Source organism: Chiloscyllium punctatum, chromosome 49 (assembly GCF_047496795.1).
Source record: "Chiloscyllium punctatum isolate Juve2018m chromosome 49, sChiPun1.3, whole genome shotgun sequence".
Lineage (NCBI taxonomy): Eukaryota > Metazoa > Chordata > Chondrichthyes > Orectolobiformes > Hemiscylliidae > Chiloscyllium > Chiloscyllium punctatum.
In genome coordinates, this window is record NC_092787.1 from 34,102,847 (window position 1) to 34,126,876 (window position 24,030).

The following is a 24,030-nucleotide window of genomic DNA, read 5'->3' on the forward strand; positions in this document are numbered from 1 at the left end:
AAAAAGGCACTCCTGTCAGTGTTTCAAAATAGCTATCAGGTTGATTCTTGGACAAACGGGAGGATGATTTTCTGTTCACGCTTTTTATAGCGCATTGAATGAGAAGCATTATCCAGATCGTCCATTCCAAGCGCATATCACAGAAAGATATAGCAGAGTCACTCCTGTCACCGTGAGCTGTGAAAGTTGTTGGATCTACTGGAAAAGATTTCCGAGATCGCTTTCACTGGAAAATCCTGCCAGAGATTTGAAATCATGTGCGGAGCAGCCCTGGAGGATGTGTCCAGGCTTGGGCCCGACACCTGAGGAAAGAGCGACTGTGGACGTTCTTGGGGGATTTGCCCCATTGATTCATAGCTTATATTATGAGTAGAAGCTGCAGAAATCAGACTTTGATTCATTATGGTCTGGAAAAGAGGTAATTTGGCCTATCAAGCTTTCTGTGCAGTCTGTTTCATTCCCATACTCCTTCCCCAAAGCTTATTTTACAGAAAGGCTGGTCTAATTTTCCTTTATAGTCATTGCTTTTCTTAGTTTCCACCCATAAACAGAGAGGACTGTGTAGTACCACACATTTTGAGAAAAAAAATGATTTATTACACCTGCGTTTTTTACCTGTCTTGTAAATGGTTGAATCTAAACAAAACCTTTAGATTTGGAGGTGCTGGTGTTGGACTGGGATGTGTAAAGTTAAAAATCACACATCACCTGATGAAGGAGCAGCACTCTGAAAGCTAGTGCTTTCAAATAAACCTGTTGGACTATAACCTGGTTTTGTGTAATTTTCAATCTTTTAGAATTTACATTAATCCCTTGAATGAGGGGATTGAAGGTATGGTAACTAAAGATGTAAAACTTGCTATGGTTAAGACATAAGAAGGTTAAGGTCAAATATAGATAGGTTTAATGAATGGGCAAAATATGTTTTAGATGGAACATAATGTGGGAAAATGTGAAGTTGTTCACTTTAGCAGGAAGAATAATTCAGAGCAGAATATTACTGAATTGGAGAATGACTGACTGTAAAATTCTAATGTGCAGAGGGATTTAAATTATGAGTCACAAAGAGTTAGCATACAGATAAAGCAAGGCCAAAGTGAGGATTGCAGATGCTGGAGGTCAGAGTCTAGATTAGAGTGGTGCTGGTGTCTTTCCCAATATTACTACTGCAGCTTGGTTTATATTTACATTCTTACTAATGTTTTCTGCCTAGTGTTTCCAAGTTCCACCCATATCAGGTTCCACTTCACTACAGCCCATATCCTTGCTCACATTAACACCTTTTCTTAATAAGCAGTTCTACGCAAGGTAGCTCAGTGGTTAGCACTGCTGCCTTACAGCACCAGGGACCTGGGTTCAATTCCCACTTGTGTGGAGTTTGCACATTCTCACCCTGTCTGTGTGGGTTCCTTCTGGATGTTCCAGTTTCCTCCCACAATCACAGAGATGTGTAGGTTAGGTGAATTGGCCATGCTAAATTGCCCATAGTGTTAGGTACATTCTTGATGAAGGGCTCTTGCCTGAAACGTCGATTTTCTTGCTCCTCGGATGCTGCCTGACCTGCTGTGCTTTTCCAGCACCACTCTAATCTAGATACAGATACAGCATGTAAACAAGAAAGCTAATGGACTGCTACCCTTTTTAAGACAGGAATTGAACATAAACGCAAGGAAGTTCATTTGTAAAGATGCATCTTTCATATTGTGTGGAATTTTCTTCATTTTCAGTAAGTGTGTACATTTATTGGAGATGGTTCAAAGAGGTGCCCTGGATTGATATCTGAAATCAGTTGAATGCCTAAGGAGGCCAGGCTGTACAGAAACAAAGTGAAGCAGGTGAGATTAGATTACCTACAGTATGGAAACAGGCCCTTCAACCCGACAAATCCACACCGACCCTCCGAAGAGCAACCCACCCAGATCCATTCCCCTACATTTACCCCTGACTAATGTACCTAACACTATGGGCAATTTAGAAAGGATATTATTAAATTGGAGACGGTTCAGAAAAGGATTAGCAGGATATTTAGCTGAATGGAGTATTTGAGTTATAAAAATAGCCTTGATAGATAGTTAGATAAATAAAATGGCATCTTCTGTATGAAATTTTAAATGTGCTTTTTGTTAATTTGGGTAAATGATTTGGTATGAATTTTCAGAAGGCATTCAACAAGGTGGTGCTACATAAGATAAATATGCATGGTTTTACGGGTAATGTATTAGTGAGAATAGATAATTTTTTTAAAATAACAAAGCAAATCGCAGGGATAAATGGGTGTTTTTCTGGTTGGCGATCAGTAGCCCATAGTGTGCCTGAGGGATCAGTGTTGGGACTACAATTGTTTACAATTTACAGGGATGATTTCGAATTGGGGACCAAGTGTAGTGTGTCAAAGTTCACAAATGACACTAACATGAGTGATAGAGCAAAATTTGCAGAGGGTACAGATAGGTTAAGCAAGTGAGCAAGGGTCTGGCAGGTGGCGTGCAATGTTGATAGATGTGAGATCATCCATTATCATAGGAATAACAGCAAAATAAACTTATTATTTAAATGGTGAAGAATTGCAGCATGCTGCTGTGCAGAGGGACCTGGGTGTCCTTCTGCATGAATCACAAAATGTTAGTTTGCTGGTGCAGTGGGTAATATGGAAGGGATTTGGTATATTAGCAGAGGGATTGAATTCAAGAGTCGTGAGGTGATGTTGCAGCTGTACAGGACCTTGGTAAGGCCACATTTGGAGTACTGTGTGCAGTTCTGGTTGCCTCATTTTAGGAAAGATGTGGAAGCTTTGGAGAAGGTGCAGAGGAGATTTACCAGGATGTTGCCTGGAATGGAGAATAGGTTGTACGAGGATAGGTTGAGAGTGCTAGGCCTTTTCTCATTGGAACGGAGAAGAATGAGGGGTGACTTGATAGAGATTTATAAAATGATCAGGGGAATAGATAGACAGTCAAGAGACTTTTTCCCCGGGTACAACAGAGTGTTACAAGGGGACATAAATTTAAGGTGAAGGGTGGAAGGTATAGGGGGGATGTCAGGGGTAGGTTCTTTACCCAGAGAGTGGTGGGGGCATGGAATGCGCTGCCTGTGGGAGTGGCAGAGTCAGAATCATTGGTGACCTTTAAGTGGCAATTGGATAGGTATATGGATAGGTGCTTAAGCTAGGACAAATGTTCGGCACAACATCGTGGGCCGAAGGGCCTGTTCTGTGCTGTATTGTTCTATGTTCTATTGCTAAAGGGCTGGAGTTTTAAAACAGGGAGGTTGTTACAGATGTATAGGGTGCTGGTGAGGCCACAACTAGAGCACTGCATGCAGGTTTGGTCTCCTTACTTGAGGAAGAATGTCCTGGCAATGGAGAGGGGGCAGAGGAGGTTCACTATGTTGATTCTGGGATTGAGACAGTTGCTTTAAGAGGAGAGATTGAGCAGGCTGGGGCTAAACTCAGTGGAATTTAGAAGAACGAGAGGGGATCTTATGGAAGCATGTGGAATTATGAAGGGCATGGATAGAATAGAAGCAGGGAGGTCGTTTTCACTGGTGGGTGGAACTAGAACTAGGGGGCCTAGCCTTAAAACAAGGAGGAGCAGATTAAGGACTGAATCGTTTTCATCCAAAGGGTTGTGAATGTGTGGAATTCCCTACTTAGTGCAGAAGTCAAGGATATCTCACTGAATGTTTTAAAGACAAAGATAGGTACATTTTTGACAGTAAAGGAATCAAGGGTTATTGTAAGTGGGTAGGTAAGTGGAAGTAAGTCCATGAACAGATCAGTCATGATCCTATTGAATAGCGGAGCAGGCTTGACATGCCAGATGGCCTACTCCTGTTCCTATTTTATTATGTTCTTATGGTGCAAAGTCCTGCAATTTTTTGCTTGAGAGCTTAGCTTTCCTTGGTTCCATGAACGCCGTCACCACCAGTTTCTTGTGCTGAAATTCCTGATCCAATCTCGAGGTTAAAGTAAACCAAAACATGATCGACTGCAATGATAACTGTTGGAAGATTAAGTGTGACATGGTCTAGTACAGTAAGATCAATTCTTACATGTTCTAATGTAAGCCCACAGGAACAAAATTAATTTTATTAGCTCAGATGATGGCCAGAAGATCATGTGTTTTTCAGCATCGCAGCGACTGAACAATTGATAACTGCAATCAGGTTCCGAAGCAGAAGTCAATTCTGCAACCTAATGAGTCTGAAATCTGATTCAAATCATGAAAAGGTGACCTACAGCATTGGATAACACGGCTGCTGTTAAATTTCCAAATGCTGATAGCTCAAACAGCTACTTTGCATGTAATTGCATTGATTTGGATCGATTTGAGTGAAAATTCGGCAGTAATGGAATTTGAAAGGAGAACAAGGCCATTTGGCCTACTGTGTCAGTTGTTTGAAACAATTTGTAATCTTTCTTTCACCAAAGCTGTTAGTATACTTCCTTTTCAATTATATTTGAAAGTTACTTTTGAATCTGTTTGCATCAGCCTTTCAGGGAATGTCAGCTGATATTAACTCCTCAGTAACTCCTCTCTCAGGGGAGAAATATTTAGAAGAACAGTGTGCTGTAAACATATCAATTCAAGATGAAATTCTTGGGCACAATGTGGGTTCTTCCTTACCTGACAATAAAAGCATTATCAGTGTCAAAGAACCACACAGATGCATGTAAATTTCTCCATTTGCAATGTTAACTAGAGATTTTAACTATTGTATTTTAAGTGAGTTTCTGCTCAATAAATCAGACTTGTAACACAAATTGGTTCAAATGTTCAAAAAGGATCCAGTACTATTTTCAGACTGGAAACTTAAGTCTGCTGTTCGCTTTCAGTGAGGAACAGGTCACAAACATTCAAATCTATGTCACAAACAAAAACAGAAGTTGCTGGAAAAACTCAGGAAGTCTGACAACATCTTAAGAAAAATCAGAGTTAATATTTTGGGTCCGGTGATCCTTCCTCAGAACCCATCTCCACAGATGCTGCTAGACCTGCTGAGCTTTTTCAGCAATTGTTTTTGCTCCTTATTTACAGCATCTGCAGTTCTTTCGGTATTTACACAAATCTGTGTCAGATCTCCACCTTCCATTGCTTTTTTTAAATATGTTTTGAATCAAATCGCAGTTTGACACTAATCTGATTTTTCAGCACGTTTCCAATATTCATCCCCATTCTTTCTGACTATCAACACATTTGGAAAGGAGCCATTCCATGCCTCGAATCACTGAACCACAGACGAGAGTGACGATGCCAAATTTACCACATTGGGTAAACTCTTCTGCAAATTTAACCAGACACAGAGAAAAGCTCACTACACCTCGTAATCTCTTAAAGTATGAGTGACAGAGATCTATCCAAATTCCACTATTTAAGAAAATTAACAATTTCTTCTTTAGCTCCAAAAGAGAACATAAAACAACAACTATCTACACTCCTTTGTCTTAAGGATTTACCTACCTCCCAATCTACAACAATATACTGATCCGATAACACCTCCGAGAAGCAGTGTCAATCCTTCTCTGTATCTTCCTGGGTCATCTTCAGTTGCACAGATTTTTCACATGAAAAGGTACCTTTTTAGAGAGATAGTCAGTGGGCAGTGTGTATGGCAGTCTCTTAATCTCTCTCTGGCTAACTGCTCAAAATGCTTGCTTTTAACATCCAAAAACATCAGATTGTCTCATTGGTTTGATGTTGTCAAAACTGTAAAAGAAATCAAATTTGATTGGGTTTTAGTATCTTGGAGCGTAATTCTAACTGGTTATTGGTTGAATTCGAATTATTATGAAACCATAGCAACCACCTCAGTTATTTGTTTCACAGGTAAATGTTACAACTTCAAATTATTCAGCATACTCTGCATGCAGTCAGTCACGTGACAGACTTGCAAGCTTTTCAACTTCACTCTCTCTTCAAGGTACAGTACATGCCTTCAACTCCACAACACTGCACACCTCAAGATTAAAGGTGAGGACTTAACTGAGTGAAAACAAATGAGAAAGACCAAAAGTCCCTCTGTGTGGCCCAGGTGGACTGTGTCCAGGTTGAAGACCTGTTTTTGACATACGTTCCTCCTCTCAGATTGTCCTTTCAGACTCCAGCCAGGTGAGATTAAACATTCAGCTGGGAAAGACAACGATTCCAAAAATATCTTTAACGAAGTAATTTTGTCTACGTTTTATCCAGAATATAAAATCTAATCAAAAAATCAGGCCATTCAAAATAAACATGGCTTTGTCTTGTATATAACAGCATCAGCAAGTGGGGAATTCAGATCTTGCAAGCTGCATGCATATTTGCTGGTGTGTTAGCAAGTGTGATGACTGAATGAATCCCTTGCCACACATATTATAGATGAACAACCTCTCTCCAGTTTAAGCTCGCTGGTTTTTCACCAGAATGAGTCTGAATATTCCTTCCAACACTGAGCAGGTAAACAGCCTTTCCTGAGTGTGAATCCTTTAATTTGCAGGTTGGAAAAATGATAGAACAGGTGAATGGCCTGACTCCACTGTCAACCTGCTCATGAGTCAGAAGGTTACATGAATGGGTAAATCCCTTCCCACAAACACAGTAGGTGAATTGTCTATCCCCAGAGAATTTTCAGGTGTATCCGAAGGTTGGATGGATCAGTAGGTTTACAGTCTCTCCCCTGTGTGAATCTGCTGGTGATATAGTAGACCAGATGGACAAGTGAATCCCTTCCTACTCAGCTCAAGTGAATGGCCTCTCCCCATGTGAGTATATTGCTGTGGCAGCAGACTTTTTTTTGTTTTTAAAGCACTTCTTACAGTCAGAACAATTAACCGCTTGCTATCAGAAAACATGTTGGTGAGTTACAGTGTGCAATGATCGAGCACATCCTTTACTGCACACAGGGGCAGGTGAATTGTTCCTCCCCCCCCCCCCACCCACACCCCCACCCAGTGTGACTGCACCTCTGATTGTACAGTTAAGATGGTAATTGAATCCTTTCCCACATGTATTCTCGATAGCACGGGTGTCCTTGTGCCTCCAGTTTAGATGATCAGGTGATGCACATGTGTACAGTTTGTCTCTACTGCAAATGCTGTGATTCTTTCTCAGAATGTGTAACAGAACTCTCTCGCACAGATCTGTTTATGTTGTTTTTCCAGACATAGTGACATTTAATATTGTCTCTTTTAGACAAAACAAAAACCATTTCAACCACTTCTCCTTGTATATTCAGAGGCTGATGATATTCATGTTTGAAGGAATTGAGTGACTCTGTCCGAAATTTGATTTTCAGTCGGCATATCATCTAACAAAAGCTTGTAAAAGGAGATTACAAAAGCTCTCACTGTCAGTCCAGAATAGAAAGAACGAACAGACAATTCCAGTCTGTCTGTAACTTTTTTCCCCTCCCCCCCCCCAAAAATCTACTCAAACCAAATGAAGTCAAAATTAGCAACAAGACCCTGCCTAACTAAGCGAGAATGTTATTTCCAAAGAATATGAGACATTCCTGACATACCTAGTTTTTGTTTTCTTTTTTTATCAAAATCCCCTGTTAATTTTTTTTTCTTCTTGGAACACTCCAGTTTATTTTTTTTTATTTTTAACCCCCACACTACCGCCTAACTGCGGTAGTGCTTATTTTACCCTAGCACCCATGGTGTGTGTGTGTAGATGTGAGACACAGAGTGCACGAATCTTTATTCAATTTCCACCAACAGGAAGACCTCGATACCTAGTAGTTGTGGAAAATATCACGTGGATTGTAAATCAGGAGATTTGTGGGCACTAGGACCCAGTGAGAATCAGTGACGCTGAAGCCCCGCCAACAATGTGCGTCACGGCGTTGTTCACGCATGCGCGAATTCAAAGGTGGCAGACGTTAACAGCCAGTTCCTCCCGGGCAAAGGCACCAGAATTGGAAATCTGAGACTTGCAGGTTGTTAATCGAGTTTGAGCTATTTAATAAGTATTTATAAACCTTCCCCAGCCACCCGTCCGCTCTAGCGCTTTCTCCAACGTTTCGCATCCTCACCGCCGACAGTTGAGGAAAAGAAACGTCTCCGTCCATTGTCATCACCGTCACTGCGCATGTGTGAGATGCCGGGTGGGACTGCGCGTGCGCAGCACTCCTGCGGCCTGGATCTGGGGCAATCACCACCTTCGGGGATGGTGGGTAAAGATATGATTTCGATTGGGAATAACAATCAGTAAAATAGGGAGAAAAATATGTGTTAATATTTGCTTAAAGTACGAGTATCAAAAACGTTTTCTGGAAAATGTTTTGTAGTTTATTTTATTCCGATGTAAGATCTGGGCCTTGCTGGCTGGGCCAGCTCTTATTGCCCAACCGTAACAGAATTAGACCAGGTTGTGGAGAGAGGCTTTTTTTTGAATCTCTGCAGTCCATTTGGTGTGGGAGGGAGTTTCAGGATTTTGACCCTGAATGTGTTTTCCATCTAGTGACAAAGAAGGCAGTACTAGACCTAGCTCTTGGAAATGAGGTATATTTAAAGGATTGGGGATCATTTTATCTTAAGCTTTAGACTGATGGTGATGAAAATAATGTGGAATAGTCAACTAACAAATAATTAAATCATCATATCCAACTGAGACCCTCTTAATCAAAGTGTGATTAACAAGGAGACATCATTCCAGTGTGGAAGACTGGAGAATAAGAGAGGATTTAAAGAAAATGAATTTCACCCAGAGGGTTCTGGGGTCTCAAATGCACCACCTGAGAGGACACTGCACGTAGGGAACCTCAAACTTTTAACAGGATTTGGACAAGCACTTGAAATGTTATAATATTCAGTATTATGGGTCTGGTGCTGGAGGTGGTACTGATGTAGATTTAGTGCAGCTTTGGCTTCACAGATTTGATGGGCTGAAGGGGTCTTCTAATGCTGTATTACTCTATATTATTTTAATTCCAATGGAGTAAGAACAGCCTATGCCAAATATAATGGAGTCAGAGTTTGGCATGGAAAATTGTAGACTACCTTTTGAAAAAGAGATATTTCAGACACCGTCAAGTGGAAGGGCAAAGGATTCCAGAGACCGGGGGAGGGTCAGGCAGAGAGGGAGAGGGGGAGGCTTGGGCAGGGGCAGGCGGAGAGGGGGAGGCTTGGGCAGGGGCAGGGGCAGGTGGAGAGGGGGAGGCTTGGGCAGTGGCAGGCAGAAAGGGGGAGGCCGGGGCAGGGATGGCAAAGACATTAAAAAAAAGTGCTTATTGCAGATGTGAGGGAGAAAATACAGTTGAGAACCCATCTGAATATAGAAATTATTAAAGGAGAAGTTGAACAAGAAAGATAGAAAATCAAAAAGGGAGTACAAAATGAGATTGGCAGTCAAATTATAACTGGAAAACAAACTTTTGTAGACTTTAAATTTTAAAGTTGGTGAAAGGAGGACTAAGGCCAGTTAGGGACCAAATATGGAATTTATGTAGGAGGTGTAGCTGAGGTATGAAGTGATGTCTTGATACTACTCAGCCTGTGTTGAAAGATGAGATAGTTCAGGCACATGAATTGTTTTGAAATAAATGGGAATGACTTATTCGATTAGATTCCCTAGAGTGTGGAAACAAGCCATTTGCCCCAATATGTCCACACCAACCCTCCAAAGAGTAACTCACCCAGAGCCATTTCCCTACGTACCCTGACTAAAGCACCTAACACTATGGGCAATTTAGCATAACATAGCCAATTCACCTGACCCTTGTTGTGGTAGAGGTGTGTAACATATACGATCCTTGGGATTTGAATTGGAAACTCGAGGCAGATGGATTTTGGTCAATTCTGCAGTGATGATTGTTTTTGAAAGTTCAGGAAATAATTTGGAACAGTGACAGAAGTACATCATTTCCAAGAAGACATGTAACTTCAGTAAAGTGCCTTAGAGGACATGTGATGTTAATGAATGGAGTAGTTGTGCTGCTGATTTTACACAGTTGTAAAATGAGAACACAAATATCATGGGACTATTCCTCCTTTTAGTCGTGCAAAGTGATCTGAGAATGTGCATAAGACCAGATTGCCAGAGAACAGTATAGCAGGTACAGTGAGAATTGTTGTCAACTTTAAAAAAAACTGAAAAACTTACATTGATACAACATCACTCTCAACTTCAGTGCAGTACAAAAGCTTCACTGGTCATTCCAGGAGAAGGATCACATAGCAGGAACACCACTTCATCCTGTAGCTTATATTTTTGTACTTTCCACAATGTATTCTAAACTTTAACTCCTCTCTCAAATCTTTCTTCCACCACAGTGTCTCCAACCTAAGCTTGCAATTAAACTTTCTTGTCTGTAAAATAATGCTGTGTATATCTAATTTGGGGTGACAGTGATGGATTTTGGAAACTCCTTTCAATGGAGATTAGGAAACAAAGATTTACTTAAAGCAGACTCCAGCCAAAAGAGAAGTTGCCTCCTCTAAATTTTTAAAATTTAATTGACACTTTTGATTTTTGTAATCTTATTTTACAGGAAGCTGAATATCTTTGAAAACTTGGAAATTTTTCTTTTGCTACAGTTTTTCTACCTTTTTCAGCTGCAACATCAAGCAGGACATTTTAAAGTTGAAATCAGTGAAGTTGTTTCAGAAGTGAGTATTATTGAGTGTCCATCCACAATTTCAGGGTTTTGTGCTGTTCTCTCATTGTATCACTCTGGGCCTGTTGTTTTGTTTTACTTCTCTTATCATGATCATCTCTTTGCCATTGTCTAAGTTGCTGTACTTTAATACAAATGTGTCTTTTAACCTTATCTGGTATTATATTGTTATTGTGACCAAATGTGATTAAATGAGCTTTCCTTTGCTGTCCATCTCCTGATTAAATGCTGCTGATTCACCACCTTGATCTTCCCAAGATCAGGAATTGTTTTTCCTGAGCTGGCAATCATTTATCATCCCCTGCTGAGCTGATGTAAATCATCATATTCTGCAGTATTTTCACTCACCATATTCTTTCTGCATACCCTTGAATGTTAACTCTGCATTCTGTCAAATACTCTGCTGAACTATCTGGTATTTCATTTTTTTTTCAGATGACCAACATCTGGTATATTTTCATTGTTTCATTCCGGGAGTTGTTTGTAGAACAGAGTCTAGAAATAAAAACACCAATTAAGAGCTGATTTGCAGCAGTGAATTGTTATTTCCAAAGGTTTACTCCCTGCCTCCAATTTAGATCCTTTTTCACAGATTCATGGAATGATTACAGGATCGAAGGAGGCCATTTCTCACAGCCCTGCTGGCTGCCTGACAATGCAAATCAGCCAATTTCACTCCACTTCCTTTCACTGTAGCCCAACAACTTTTTGTTTTCACTTCAGATGTTTATACTTTTCTATTTTGAAAGCATTAGTTAAATTTGAATTTGAACTGGAATAGAGATAGAAGAGGAGCTGTTGGGTTTAACCCTGAAGATGTATCCGTTTGAGCTGGAGTGACAATGGTGGAGGAGCTGTTGAGTTTAACGTTGAGGCCTTTGGAACCCAGTCGGTTCAGGAATTTCTAGTTTCTGATTGTAAAGAATGGTAGATGTTTGGGATAATCAGTTTGCAAAATGGGCGTTATGCATATGGTGCAATAACTGCTTTTGGAACAAACATTTCTATGGGATGCTTTTAGTCCATTTTACATTTACATGTTTTTAAAATTTGGTCTTGGTATTTGAGCAAGATCAACAGTTGGCAACTCAACATTCCGGGATATAGGATCTTCAGGCAAAACAGTGAAGGATGTAAGTGAGGAGAAGGTATTGCATTATTAAATTACTGCAGTTAGCAAGGTAGGAATTAGGAGCAAGTCTGGATAATTCAGCCCCTTGGGCCTGCTCTGCCACTTGGTATGATCAACTTAGCATTAACTCTACGTACCTGCATGTTTTCCATAATCCTTCAACTGATTGCTCTTTAAAAATCCATAGATGTCCTCTTTAAATTTACTCAATGTCTTCATTCTGGGGTAATGAATTCCACAGATTCATGACCTTTGAGAGCACTATTTTCTCCTCCTGCCTGTTTTAAATCCGCCACCTATTACCCTCTTCAGAAAGAGAGCAAGGCAGAAAGCAGATAAAAGGCCGATTAGCCTAACGTCTATTGTTGGAAAAGTATTGAAATCCATTACGGAGGAAGTAGTAGGAGAATATTTGGAAGATCAGTGTAATCAAGCAGATTGAGTATGGTTTCATGAAAGGGGAGTTGTGCTTGACTAATTTATTGGAGTTTTTTGACAATGTCCCAACAACAATGCATAGAAGGGAACCAGGAGATGTGGTGCATCTGGACTTCCAAAAGGCATTTGACAAGATATCTTACAAAAGGTTATGTCATCGATAACAGCCCATTATGTTGAGGGTAGTATATTGGCATGGAGAAGGAATTGGCTAATGGGCTAGTGTTTTAAGGGATACTTTCTTAGTCTGGTGATCAGTGACCAGTGGAGTTTGACAGGGAGCAGTGCTGGGACCACAACTGTTTTACAATATAAATGACTTGGAGGAAGGAAGTGAATGCACTGTAGCAAAATTTGCAGATGACAAAAATAGGTGTCAAGGCACACTTTGAAGGGGATAGAGACAGTTTACAGAGAGATGTTGATTGGTTGTGTCAGTGGGCAAAAATTTGTCAAATGGAAGATAATGTGGTAAGATGTGAAGTTGTTCATTGTGGAAGGCAGAACAAAAGAACGGATTATCATTTAAATGGAAAAAAATTGCAAAAGCTGCAACACTGGTTTGTCCTATTTGTGCATGTAATACGGAAAGCTGGCACGCAGATGCAGCAGCTAATGAAATGTTGGCCCTTATTTAAAGGGGGTTGTGTAGAAGTGTAAGGAAGTCATACTGCAAATGCACAAGATACTGGTGAGACCACATCTAGAGTACTGTGGGCAATTTTGGCCTGATTATGTATGAAAAGATATATTATTTCATTGGAGGTAGTTTAGAGAAGGTTCACTCGGATGATCCCTGGTATGGAGGAATTGTCTTATGAGCCAAAGCTAAACAGGTTGGGTACCCTACCCAGTGGAGTTCAGAAGAAAAAGAGGTATTTCATTGAAGTCGACACAATCTTTAAGAGGCTTGACAGTATAAATTATGGAGGATCTAGAATCAGAGGGGATGGTCTCTGATTAAGGATGCCAGTTTAAGACTCCGATGAAAAGGAATGTCTTCGCTCAGAAGATTGAGAGACTTTGGAACTCCTTGCCACGGTGAGCTGTGGAGTCATGGATATTACATTAGATTCGATTAGATTCCCTACAGTGTGGAAACAGGCCCTTCGGCCCAACAAGTCCACACCGCCCCTCTGAGGAGTAACCCACCCAGACCCATTTCCCTCTGACTAATGCAGTACTATGGGCAATTTAGCATGGCAATTCACCTGACCTGCACATCTTTGGACTGTGGGAAGAAACCGGAGCATCCGGAGGAAACCCACGCAGACACTGGGAGAATGTGCAAACTCCACAGTCAGTCACCCAAGGTTGGAATCGAACCTGGGACTCCGGTGCTGTGAGTCAGCAGTGCTAACCAGTGAGCCATCATGCTGTCCTTCTTGCTTACTATACCTGTGGACTAATTTTCTGCGATTCATGCATGAGGTCACACAGATACCTCCGCAGACAAGCACCCTGAATTTTCTCTCCATGTAGTTAATAAATTGTCTTTCTATTCCTTCTTCCAAAATGGACAAATCCACACTTACCCACATTAAACTTCATCTGCCATATTCTAGCCCATCCACTTAATTTATCTGTGATCATTTATATGTTTTTATTTATTTATTACAGCTTATATTTCCACCCATTTTAATATTCATAGCCAAATGTGCAATAGTACCTTCTGTCCCTGTGTCCAGGTCATGAATATAGACACTAAATAGTTAGCTCCTGTGAATGAAACCCTTGGCACACCATTTTATACAACTTGCCAACCACAAAAGAACCCTTTCCACTGCTTTCTGTTCATTGGCCAATCCTCCATCCAAGATAATAAACAATCACTAATCCCATGTGATATTACCTTATGTATTAACCTATTGCTTGATACCTTAATGCAGTGCATTCTGGAAGTCCAGATGTACAACATCCATAGGATCTCCATTATCCAGTTTGCTTGGTACATCTTTGAAAATCTCTTGCAGATTAGTCAAACTCAATTTGATCTTGGTAAAACCATGCTGACTCTGAACTGCGTTTTGACTTTTCAAATGTCCTGTTATGACTCCCATCATTTTGGATTCCAACAATTTCCCAAAGAGACTAAATAAGCTAACTGGTCTTTTGTTTACCAATTTCTGCCTCCTCCTCTTTTTGAATAAGGGTGTTATATTAGCACTTTTCCATTGCTCTGGGGCATTTCCATATCCAGGAAACTTTAGAAAGTTATAACCAATGGATCCAGTGAGCCACAATGCCACCCATTTGTCTGCCTTCAATCCCAATAGTTTGCTCAGTACTTTTTCCGTCATGGTGATTGTTCTAAAATGCTCCCTTTTCTATAACATCTGCATTACCTGGAACTATTGATGCTAGTTTCCTCCCCCATGAGAAGTGAGGCAAAATATTGATTCATTCTGTTATTTCAGTATTTCCCACTATCAACTCCTCAGTCTCATCCTTCAGGGAGTTATTTTCACTGTGATATCATCACACAGTGATAATTGCATAGTGACATCATTCCCTCCCTGGGGATTTCCTTAGCTGTGAGATTTTTCTGTGACTCCAGTTGTTTCTGATGTTTTTTTTAAAGCTACTGGCTCCAAGAAGAGGTTTCAAAATTGAAAATTGATACTGTTTCAGAGGAGTATATTTCTGACCATTCATCTAGAATTTGGAAGTTTTAGCACTCTGGTCTGTTATCTCTGAAAGATTCCTAGACTCCAGGCCATTGTGGATCTAAATCCATGTCCATTCGTAACTCTGTATCACCTCTTCCCTCTTTGGTGCCCTCTCCACCCTTTTTGAATTTCCCGTGTTTCTAATAGTGGGTGTGTATTCATCATGTCTACGTCAGTATCACTAGTTTGTATTTATAATGAATTGTTTATGTAACAAAATTATTACAACATCTGGCACTGAGAAACAGAAGTAATATTAAGGCAGTGAATAACACATTGGTGTAAAAGATTGGTTTCACTGAATATTCAATAAGATCATTCAAATCTGGTTGTGGTCTTAATCCCACTTTCCGATTTGATGTCATCCCAGTTTATATCCTTGTCACCAGAAAAGGTCTAATTCTACCCTGAAAAATTCAGTGGCATATCCTCCAATACTCCTAAAAGAAGCAATATCTAAGGGTTCTGTGACTGAAAGGGAGCACAGAAAAACAGATATAATCATTACCAGGAAGGAAGTGAGCACAACAATATAAAAATATTGGTACTTTTTAAAACAATAGCTTTTGTAGTTCGCTGATTACAGGGATGGTAGATTAACTGGACTTATTGTGAGTTTACACATGGGCAACAGAGATTTGGATGCACTCAAAGCTACAGAGTGGTAGCAACAACGAGGCCGGCCAAGAGTGTGTTCATGTATTTGCGAGGTAAGAAAGGAATGGGTGCGCAACAGAGCATGAAGTCAGGTGAGATGGAAATTTGGATTTGGACATTAACTTGTTATGTGAACACCATCACCTCCAACTGCACTCTGATACTTGTAGATGGACATTGGGAGTTTGGGATGTTCTGTCAAAGATCTGATCAAGTTGTAGATGTGTAAGATCCATTATTTGTACTCGCTTCATCTCCTCCCAGAGCCACCAGAGGACCAGACAGGTGGCAAGATCCTTTCCCTGATGGATCTAAATGAATCATTTGGGTTTTTATCGATCAGCAGCTTTCATGGTCACTTTTTATCCCCCAAAGGGTTGACCTTACAAATTGTCCGTTTTGTTCAGCTCAATTTCACAATCTACCTTTTGTATTTTTATGGCTTTGTCTCATTCACCCTTTCTATTTAAATCAGTTTCACAGGGTATTAAGAAGAGATCTCTACACTTTTTGGAGTCTGAAACCAAACATTACATCAGGATCTGACCGAGTTGTCCAATTTACCAGTACCTGAATATCATTGGATGTTGAGCATGGAAAGAAAAAGAACCACTCAGTGTCAGGAGAAACCGTATGTGTGTTCTTTGTGTGGACGAGGTTTCAGGCAATCATCTGGTCTGTCGAAACATAAGTGCAATCATGCTGGGGAGAAACCGTGGAAATGCGGAGACTGTGGGAAGGGATTTAAATCGCCTTCAAAGCTGGAAATGCACAGGCGCAGTCACACTGGGGAGAGGCCATTCACCTGCACCAGATGTGGGAAAGGATTCACTCAATCAACTCATCTCCTGAAACACCAGCGCATCCACACAGGGGAGAGACCATTTACCTGCTCTCAGTGTGGGAAAGGATTCACTCAGTCAACCCACTTGCTGGGACATCACCGTGTTCACACTGGGGAGAGGCCATTTATTTGCACTGAGTGTGGGAAGGGCTTCACTCACTCATCCAACCTGCTAAAACATAAACGAGTTCATACTGGAGAGAGGCCATTCATCTGCTCTGTGTGTGGGAAAGGATTCACTCAGTTATCCAGTTTGCTGTCACACCAGCGAGTCCACATAGGGGAGAGGCCATTTACCTGCTCTCAGTGTGGGAGGGGATTCGCTGTCTCATCTGACCTGCAAAGTCACCAGTGTGTCCACAATGAAGAGGGACCTGAAGTGCTGTAATACTTCTGGGGACCTGATGTCCCATTAACTTGTTCACACTTACGAAAGACTATTTAGATGCTGTAACTGAGGTCTGGTTAAAACGATCATCTCAACTCCACAGTGCACCAGCAAGTTCACACTGGAGAGAGGACATTTCATTGTTCCCAGTGCAAGAAGAGATACCCTCAGTTATCACATTTGTTGAAACACCAGCGAGTTGAAAAGTGACTGCAGACTTTGGATTTTGTTAATGGTTGATGAGGGGGTATGGAATGTTGTCTATTATTAAAGTTAATTATCAACTGAGACTGTAGAAGATGCATTTGAGTCAGGGACATAAGAATGGAAATTGCAGGATCAGTTGTCAATATTTTTTCAATTCTAATCCTTGTTAAAGATAGTAGAGAATTGAAAGAGTTTTCAATTGAGAGGATTTACAGGGAGGTAGCCACACCTCAGGTACAAATAAAAAGCAGATGGGTTACAGTCGGGGGACGGAAAGGGAATCAGCTGACAGTGCAGGGTTCCCCTGTGGCCATTCCTTTAATAACAGTTATATTGTTTTGGATACTGTTTGGCGGGGGTGACTTATCAGGGGTAAGCCATGGGGTGCAGGTCTCTGGCACAGAATCTATCCCTGTTGCTCAAATGGGAAAGCGGGGAAAGGAGCAGAGCATTAGTCACTGGGGGCTCCTTAGTTAGGGGGACACATAGGAGGTTCTGTGGGAAAGAGAGACTCACAGTTGGTGTGTTGCCTCCTCGGATCCAGGATTCGGGATGTCTCTGATCGTGTTTTTGGGATTTTGGGGAGTGGGGGGGAACAGCCCCAAATTGTGGTCCACGTAGGTATCAATGACATATATAAGAATAGGGATGGGGATTTTAGGCAGAAATTTAGGGAGCTAAGAAGCTTCGAGCTAGAACAAACAAAGTTTTTATCTCTGGTTTGTTACCCGTGACACATGCTAACAAAACAAGGAATAGGGGAGAGAGGCACATTGAACACGTAGCTATAGGGATGGTGCAGGAAGGAGGGTTTCAGATACTTGGATAATTGGGAGTAAGTGGGACCTCTACAAACAGGATGGTCGACAACTTGAACCAGAAGGGTACCAATATTCTTGGGGGTGGGGGTTTGCTTATACTCTTCAGGAGGGTTTAAATTAATTCATCAGGAGGATGGGAACCCGAATTATAGTTCCAGTGACCAGGAGGTTGAGAAGTGACATCATAAATGTTTCAACGTTGCAATGGTGTACCAGCAGGCAGGAAGGTGGTTTTGAAGTGTGTCTACTTCGATGCCAGGAGCATCCTGAATAAGGTGGGTGAATTTGCAGTGTGGATTGTTACCTGGAACTTCGATGTTGTGGCTGTTTCGGTGACATGGATACAGCAGGGACAGGAATGGTTGTTGCAGGTTCTGGGATTTAGATGTTTCATTGAGGACAGGAAACATGCTAAAAGAGGGGAAGCTGTGGCGATGTTAGTCAAGGACAGCATTACAATGGCTGAAAGGGCGTTTGATGAGGACTCGTCTCCTGAGATAGTGTGGGCTGAGGTTAGAAACAGGAAAGGAGAGGTTGGGAGTTTTCTGTAGTCCTCCCAAATGTTCCAGTGATATTGAGGAAAGGATAGCAAAGATAATTCTGGATAGGAGTGAGAGTAACGGTAGTATATAGACTGGAAATACTATAGTTCAAGTATTTTAGATGGATTAGCTTTTGTCCAATATGTGCAAAAGGGTTTCCTGATACACTATGTAGACAGGCCAACAAGGGGTGAGGCCACATTGGATTTGGTATTGGGTAGTGAACCAGACCAGGTGTTAGATTTGGAGGTCTGTGAGCACTTTGGTAATAGTGATCCCAATTCATTTACATTTACTTTAGCGATAGAAAAGTACAGGTATATATGGCAGGGCAAGAGTTATAGCTGGGGGAAAGGCAATTACGATGCAATTAGGCAAGATTTAGGGTGCATAGAATAGGGAACGAAGCTGCAAGGGGTGGGCACAATTGAAATGTGGAGCTTTTTGAAGGAACAACTTCTGCGTGTTCTTGATAAACATGAAGCTGTCAGGCAGGGAGGAAATGGTCGATCAAGGGAACCGTGGTTTACTAAAGAAGTTGAATCTCTGGTCAATGCGAATGAGACATGAAAGCTCAGTGAAGGTGCTTGAAGTTACAAGTTAGCCAGGATGGATCTACAGAAAGGGCTTAGAAGAGCCAAGAGATGACATGAGAAGTCGTTGGCAGGTAAGATCAAGGGAAACCTAAAGTTTTCTATAGGTATATCCGGAATTAAAGAATGACTAAAGTAAGATTAGGGGCAATCAAGGATAATAGTGGGAAGTTGTGCGTGGAGTCTGAGAAGATCAGAGACGTGCAAAATTAATTTTTTTTTTGACAGTATTCACGCTGGGCAAAGACTGTTGTTAAAGAGAATATTGAGTTACAGGCTATTAGACTAGATGGGATTGAGGTTCATAAGGAGGAGTTGTTAGCAATTCTGGAGAGTATGAAAATAGATAAACCGCCAGATGGGATTTATCCTAGGATTCTCTGGGAAGGTAGAGACGAGATTGCAAAAGCTTTGGCTTTGATCCTTAATGTCATCATTGTCTACAGGAAGAGGGCCAGAAAACTGGAGGAGAGCAAATGTTGTCCCCTTGTTCTGGAAGGGGTGTAGAAACAGCCCTGCTGGTTTTCGACCAGTAAGCCTTACTTTGGTTCCGGATAAAGTGTTGGGAAGGGTTAGAACAGATTAGGGTTTATAATCATCTAGAGAGGAATAAGTTGATAATGATAGTCAACATTGTTTTGTGAAGCATAGGTCATGCCTCACAAACCTTGCTTTCTTTGAGAAGGAGACCAAACAGGTGGATGAGGGTAAAACGGTTGATGTAGTGTACTTGGATTTTAGTAAGACATTTGATGCAGTTCCCCACGGTAGGCTATTGCATAAAATACTGAGGAATGGTGTGAGAAACAAAGCCCACTCACTTCAATAATTTCAGTCCGAGACAAGATCTGAATCAGTAGTGCCATTTATTTTACACTTGCAAGTGGGTGTGATGTCCACTGTCTACAAGGCAAGGGACATACACACACCAAATTCAATTCATACACAACATTTATATGATTTGATGTCTATTGTTTTACACTGCTCCCTCCCCTGTTTACATCGTCCACTTCCCTAAGACCGGCCCCCATTACCCCTGTTTACGTCTTGCCTTATCCGGCCTTGTCTGTGACAAAATGCTTATTTCTGGCCTCACAAGGCTGTTTGACCTCATCCTGCTGTAGGTCATTGTTAGGCATATTCTTTCTTCATCATTATCTACCCCCTTCATCTGTGCCTTTCCCAAGGCCGTTCTGATCCCTATGACCCTTTTTAATTGGGGTTTGTTCCTGTGTTTTTGTAAAAGTGGGAAGCACATGTTTATATCTACTGTTTGTACAGGCGTATCTAGCTTAACTTCATCCCCTCACAACATCTTATCTACTTGCCCATAATGTCTACCTTCTGACATACAGTTTTAGCTAATACAAAAACAATTATATATTTCCTCCACATCGTTTCCATTATTGTTGACTCAGCTCTTGGCTAAAACAATTACACACTGGTGTGAGTTCATTTTACTTTGTAAGATGGAATTGCAGAAGTAACATTAATTTACCTATATCCCACAATTTCCCCCTTTTTCTTTAATTACCATTTGTTATCTTCTGCATTTTCCTTTTAGGGGCACCTGTTTCATCAAGGCTGTTTCAATCAGTCTTTGGGTGAGCCCTCGTATACAGGGTATGATCATTTTTATTCATTGTTACCCACCAAAAGAGAGCTGACACAAAGCCTGCTGCAATCTGGTTACGAGCCTTGAATTCATCAGGTACCCCCCTAGGGACTCCTACCGAATCGAGATAAATCCTGTCATCGAAAGAAGTGTCTAACAGTAATCTCTTACCCCTTCCCTTTTTCCCTCCTATCTTTTCCTTCTCAAATGCCAGGGTAAATGGAATTGCCAATTGTACAATTGCACATATCCCTCTCCAATCTGGAGGTAGCGTGGGTCTCAATATTTTGCCTCCACAGTCCCACCACAGATCCGCTCGGGGAACCTTCAGAGCTGAGTAGTTCCCTCCCTTCTCCATTTTGGTTACATTCTTAATTTCTGTACATAATTTCAGCTCCCCCAAATCTTTCGACTGACTTGTACCTCGTCTACGCACACACGATGTGTGATTTCCAACAGCAGCAGAAAACAGGGAGGGACCTTTTACATCTTTCTTCTCCAAGGGAGGGAACATCAGAGATAGGGAGGTACAATTCCTATCATTCCATGCAGTCTCATCCTGATACAGGGCTATCATACATTTCATGCCCTTCCTGTCTCGCTTCCACCCTAGCGGAAAGGGAACCCCCTGGGTCACTGTCCGACCGGAGGCACATGCATAGCAATTGCTCTTGTTCAGACTTTTCACAGTATACTTTACCCATTCAACCCAGGCATTTGCATCCCCGTACCCAGTTTCTATTTCAATGGTCTGTTTCAAGTCCTTTACCTCTATAAATTTTACTACTTTAGGATCAGCCGGAGGGGTGAAAGATTGTATCTTATTACCCAGTAGTTCTACCCGTTTTCCCCGTCCTATGCTAATTCAAAAACAATAGCCCAAGAAATCCTTCCCATTTGCTTTCATTTCTATCTCAAACATTTCATTTCATTGTATCTCATAGGTGCCCCCCCCCACCAGGATTGTTTCGTGCCATGTGGTTTTCCTTATCGTTAGGTATATTGGGTTACACTTTTTATCGGGACAATCACGAGCTGGTCGGAAGGGGGCCCGGTGCACTGTGATGAGACCACTATACTAAGTACCATCCCCAAGGCTATCCCCATAGGACTTAAGATGTATCTCAGAGCTGCGGTACTGTCTCTGATTATCTACATCCCCACAATTTACTAAGCTGCATACATCAGCGTCTATTACTTGTGGATTATCAGACTTGGGGACCGTTAATAATACATATGAAAATGATATTTGACAAAATCCCAATACTAAAAGGGCTAGCATCATATCTCTAGCAGCATTCCCAGTATTCTAACCATCATGCTGAATATACAATCTTACAGAAATAATCCCGCGCTCGCGTCGCCACTGTATAATCAGTTACTCAAAGTCTCTTTAGCCTGAGTTTCAGCGAATCTTGCGTTGATTCGGCTGTCCAGACTCCCCCTCAACTGGAGGGTCCACTGGCCCTTTGATCCGAGTGTAGTGAGTCCAGCCTTTCTCTGCTGTCCTTATCGCTGTTTCGGGGGTCAAAAGAGCCTGGTACGGCCCTTCCCAGTCCGGCTGCAATTTAGTCTCTGTCCATGATTTTACTAAGATTCAATCGCCCGGCTGGATGGGATGAACGGTGAATTCAAGGGGTGGAGTCTGTGCCAATAAACCCTGTTTCCTGAGGAAAGACAAAGAGGAGGACAAGCCCAGCATATACTACTTTAAAAACAAATCTTTAGTTTCGGGACTTGGCAATTCTCCATTCATTCCCAAGTAAGGTAATCCAAATAAGATTTCATAGGGGGATAGTCCCAAATCTTTCCTTGGGGCTGTTCGTACTCGCAAGAGAGCTATAGGTAAACATTTGATCCAGGGGAGTCTGGTTCCTCTTATCAGTTTAGAGAGCTGTCATTTGAGTGTTTGGTTCATTCTCTCAACCCTTCCTGATGATGGCGGGTGCCATTGAGTATGGAACTCCCAGGAAATTCCCAACCCTTTCATTACCCCCCCGTAACACTTTAGAGGTAAAGTGAGTTCCTTGGTCGGAATCTATATGGTTCACGAGCCCATGTCGGGGAATTATGTGCTCCAATATTGTTTTAGACACTCCACTCGCAGTGGCGGTAGCTAGGGGGTATGCCTCAACCCAACCAGATAAATGATCTACTATGACCAGCATATATTTTAGTCTCCCTACCCTGGGGAGTTCAGTATAATCTACTTGTATACTCTGGAAAGGTCTCAATCCTGGGTCTCTTCCTCCCGGGGTCTGTTTTCTCAAGACTTTCTTATTTACCTTTCTGCATATGATACATCCCTCACATATTTGTTTAGCAATTGTATATATTCCTTTACATCCATATTCCCTAAGAACCAAATCACACATTGCTTGTACTCCCCAATGGCTGCCTTGGTGTAGGACAGCCATAATCTCTCGCATCATCATTTTGTTTAACATTCTCCTTCCATCAGGTAACATCCAATGCCCGTCTGCTGTTTTTACAGCCCCTAAATCTCTCAATTCATTTTCTTCACTTTCAGTAAATATAGGAGCTTCCCTAGGACTTGGGACAGTAGGTATTAGGGAATGAATCACCACTTCTTGTGGGTTCAGGGTGGCTTCCCTCGCCACTTCATCAGCTAATCTATTTCCCCTAACCTCTGGTTCATTTCCTTTCTGATGACCATTTACATGCACTACTGCTATTTCTCGGGGAAGTAATAGGGACTCCAAGACTCGTTTAATCAATTCTTCATGTACTAATTCCCTCCCCCACCTCTGGGTTAATACTTCCAAAACCGCTCCCTTATCTATGGTAGCAAAGAGGTGGAAAGGTTTATCTAAGGAAGGTAAGGCTAACACGGGGGCATGGATCAGATCTCTTTTGCCTCATCATCCCAACTTAGACATTGTGGTTCCCCCTCTAATAGTTTGAGATATAATTTCTTAGTCTTCTGTCCATAGGAATCAATCCACAATCTGCAATAACCCGTGAGACCCTATCCTTAGGACCTTCTATCATCATAGGTTCAAATACTGGAACAGTAAATCCTTCCCCTTTTTACCCCCGAAACAGTAATTGACCGTGTTGACATTCCTACTTTCTTTGGTTTAAAATTCAGCTATGACCGTGCTGCCCCCGTATCTACTAGGAAGACTACCTCTTCCCTACAGAGTCCCACCTTCAGGTTTATCAAGGGTTCCTGGTGGGTCCCTGGGGGCAGGAACCCCTGACACCCCTATACTTCATCAAAATTCATAAGCGGAATTGCCCTCTCTTCCCTTTTCAGAGCAGGGCACTCCCGCTTAAAGTGCCCTATCTTTCCGCAATAATAGCATCCTGCCTGTGGAGACCTCCAGCTCTGCCCCTGTCGCTCGAACCCTCTATCAAACGCTCCCCCTTGTCCTCTCTGTACGACATGCTGCCACCCGCCGCTCCGGTTGCTCACTATTGGTTCCACTCTTTTCTTAACTACCTCATCAACCGCAGCTACCATCATTTTCACCTTCTGTTTCTGTCTCTCATCCTCTCTCTTTA

The 24,030-nt window shown here is 41.7% G+C and overlaps 1 protein-coding gene across 3 annotated transcripts; it reads left to right on the forward strand.

Moving 5' to 3' along the window:
- The first annotated feature begins 297 nt into the window (after nt 1–297).
- On the forward strand, nt 298–17,012 carry LOC140469551 (uncharacterized). Of its 3 annotated transcripts, none has more exons than XM_072566164.1 (3): nt 7,830–7,917; nt 10,471–10,588; nt 15,968–17,012. In XM_072566164.1, exon 3 carries the CDS (start codon nt 16,077–16,079, stop codon nt 16,722–16,724), a length of 648 nt encoding a protein of 215 aa, XP_072422265.1. In that variant the 5' UTR covers nt 7,830–7,917; nt 10,471–10,588; nt 15,968–16,076; the 3' UTR covers nt 16,725–17,012. The 3 variants fall into 3 exon arrangements, with proteins under 3 accessions (XP_072422266.1, XP_072422265.1, XP_072422264.1); XM_072566163.1 differs by having other exon boundaries at nt 7,839–8,150; XM_072566165.1 differs by lacking the exons at nt 7,830–7,917; nt 10,471–10,588 and adding an exon at nt 298–418.
- Nucleotides 17,013–24,030: the final 7,018 nt, after the last annotated feature.

Excerpts from the sequence above, each read along its gene's own strand:
- LOC140469551 (XM_072566165.1), top strand. The coding sequence starts at position 16,077 with ATGTTGAGCATGGAAAGAAAAAGAACCACTCAGTGTCAGGAGAAACCG.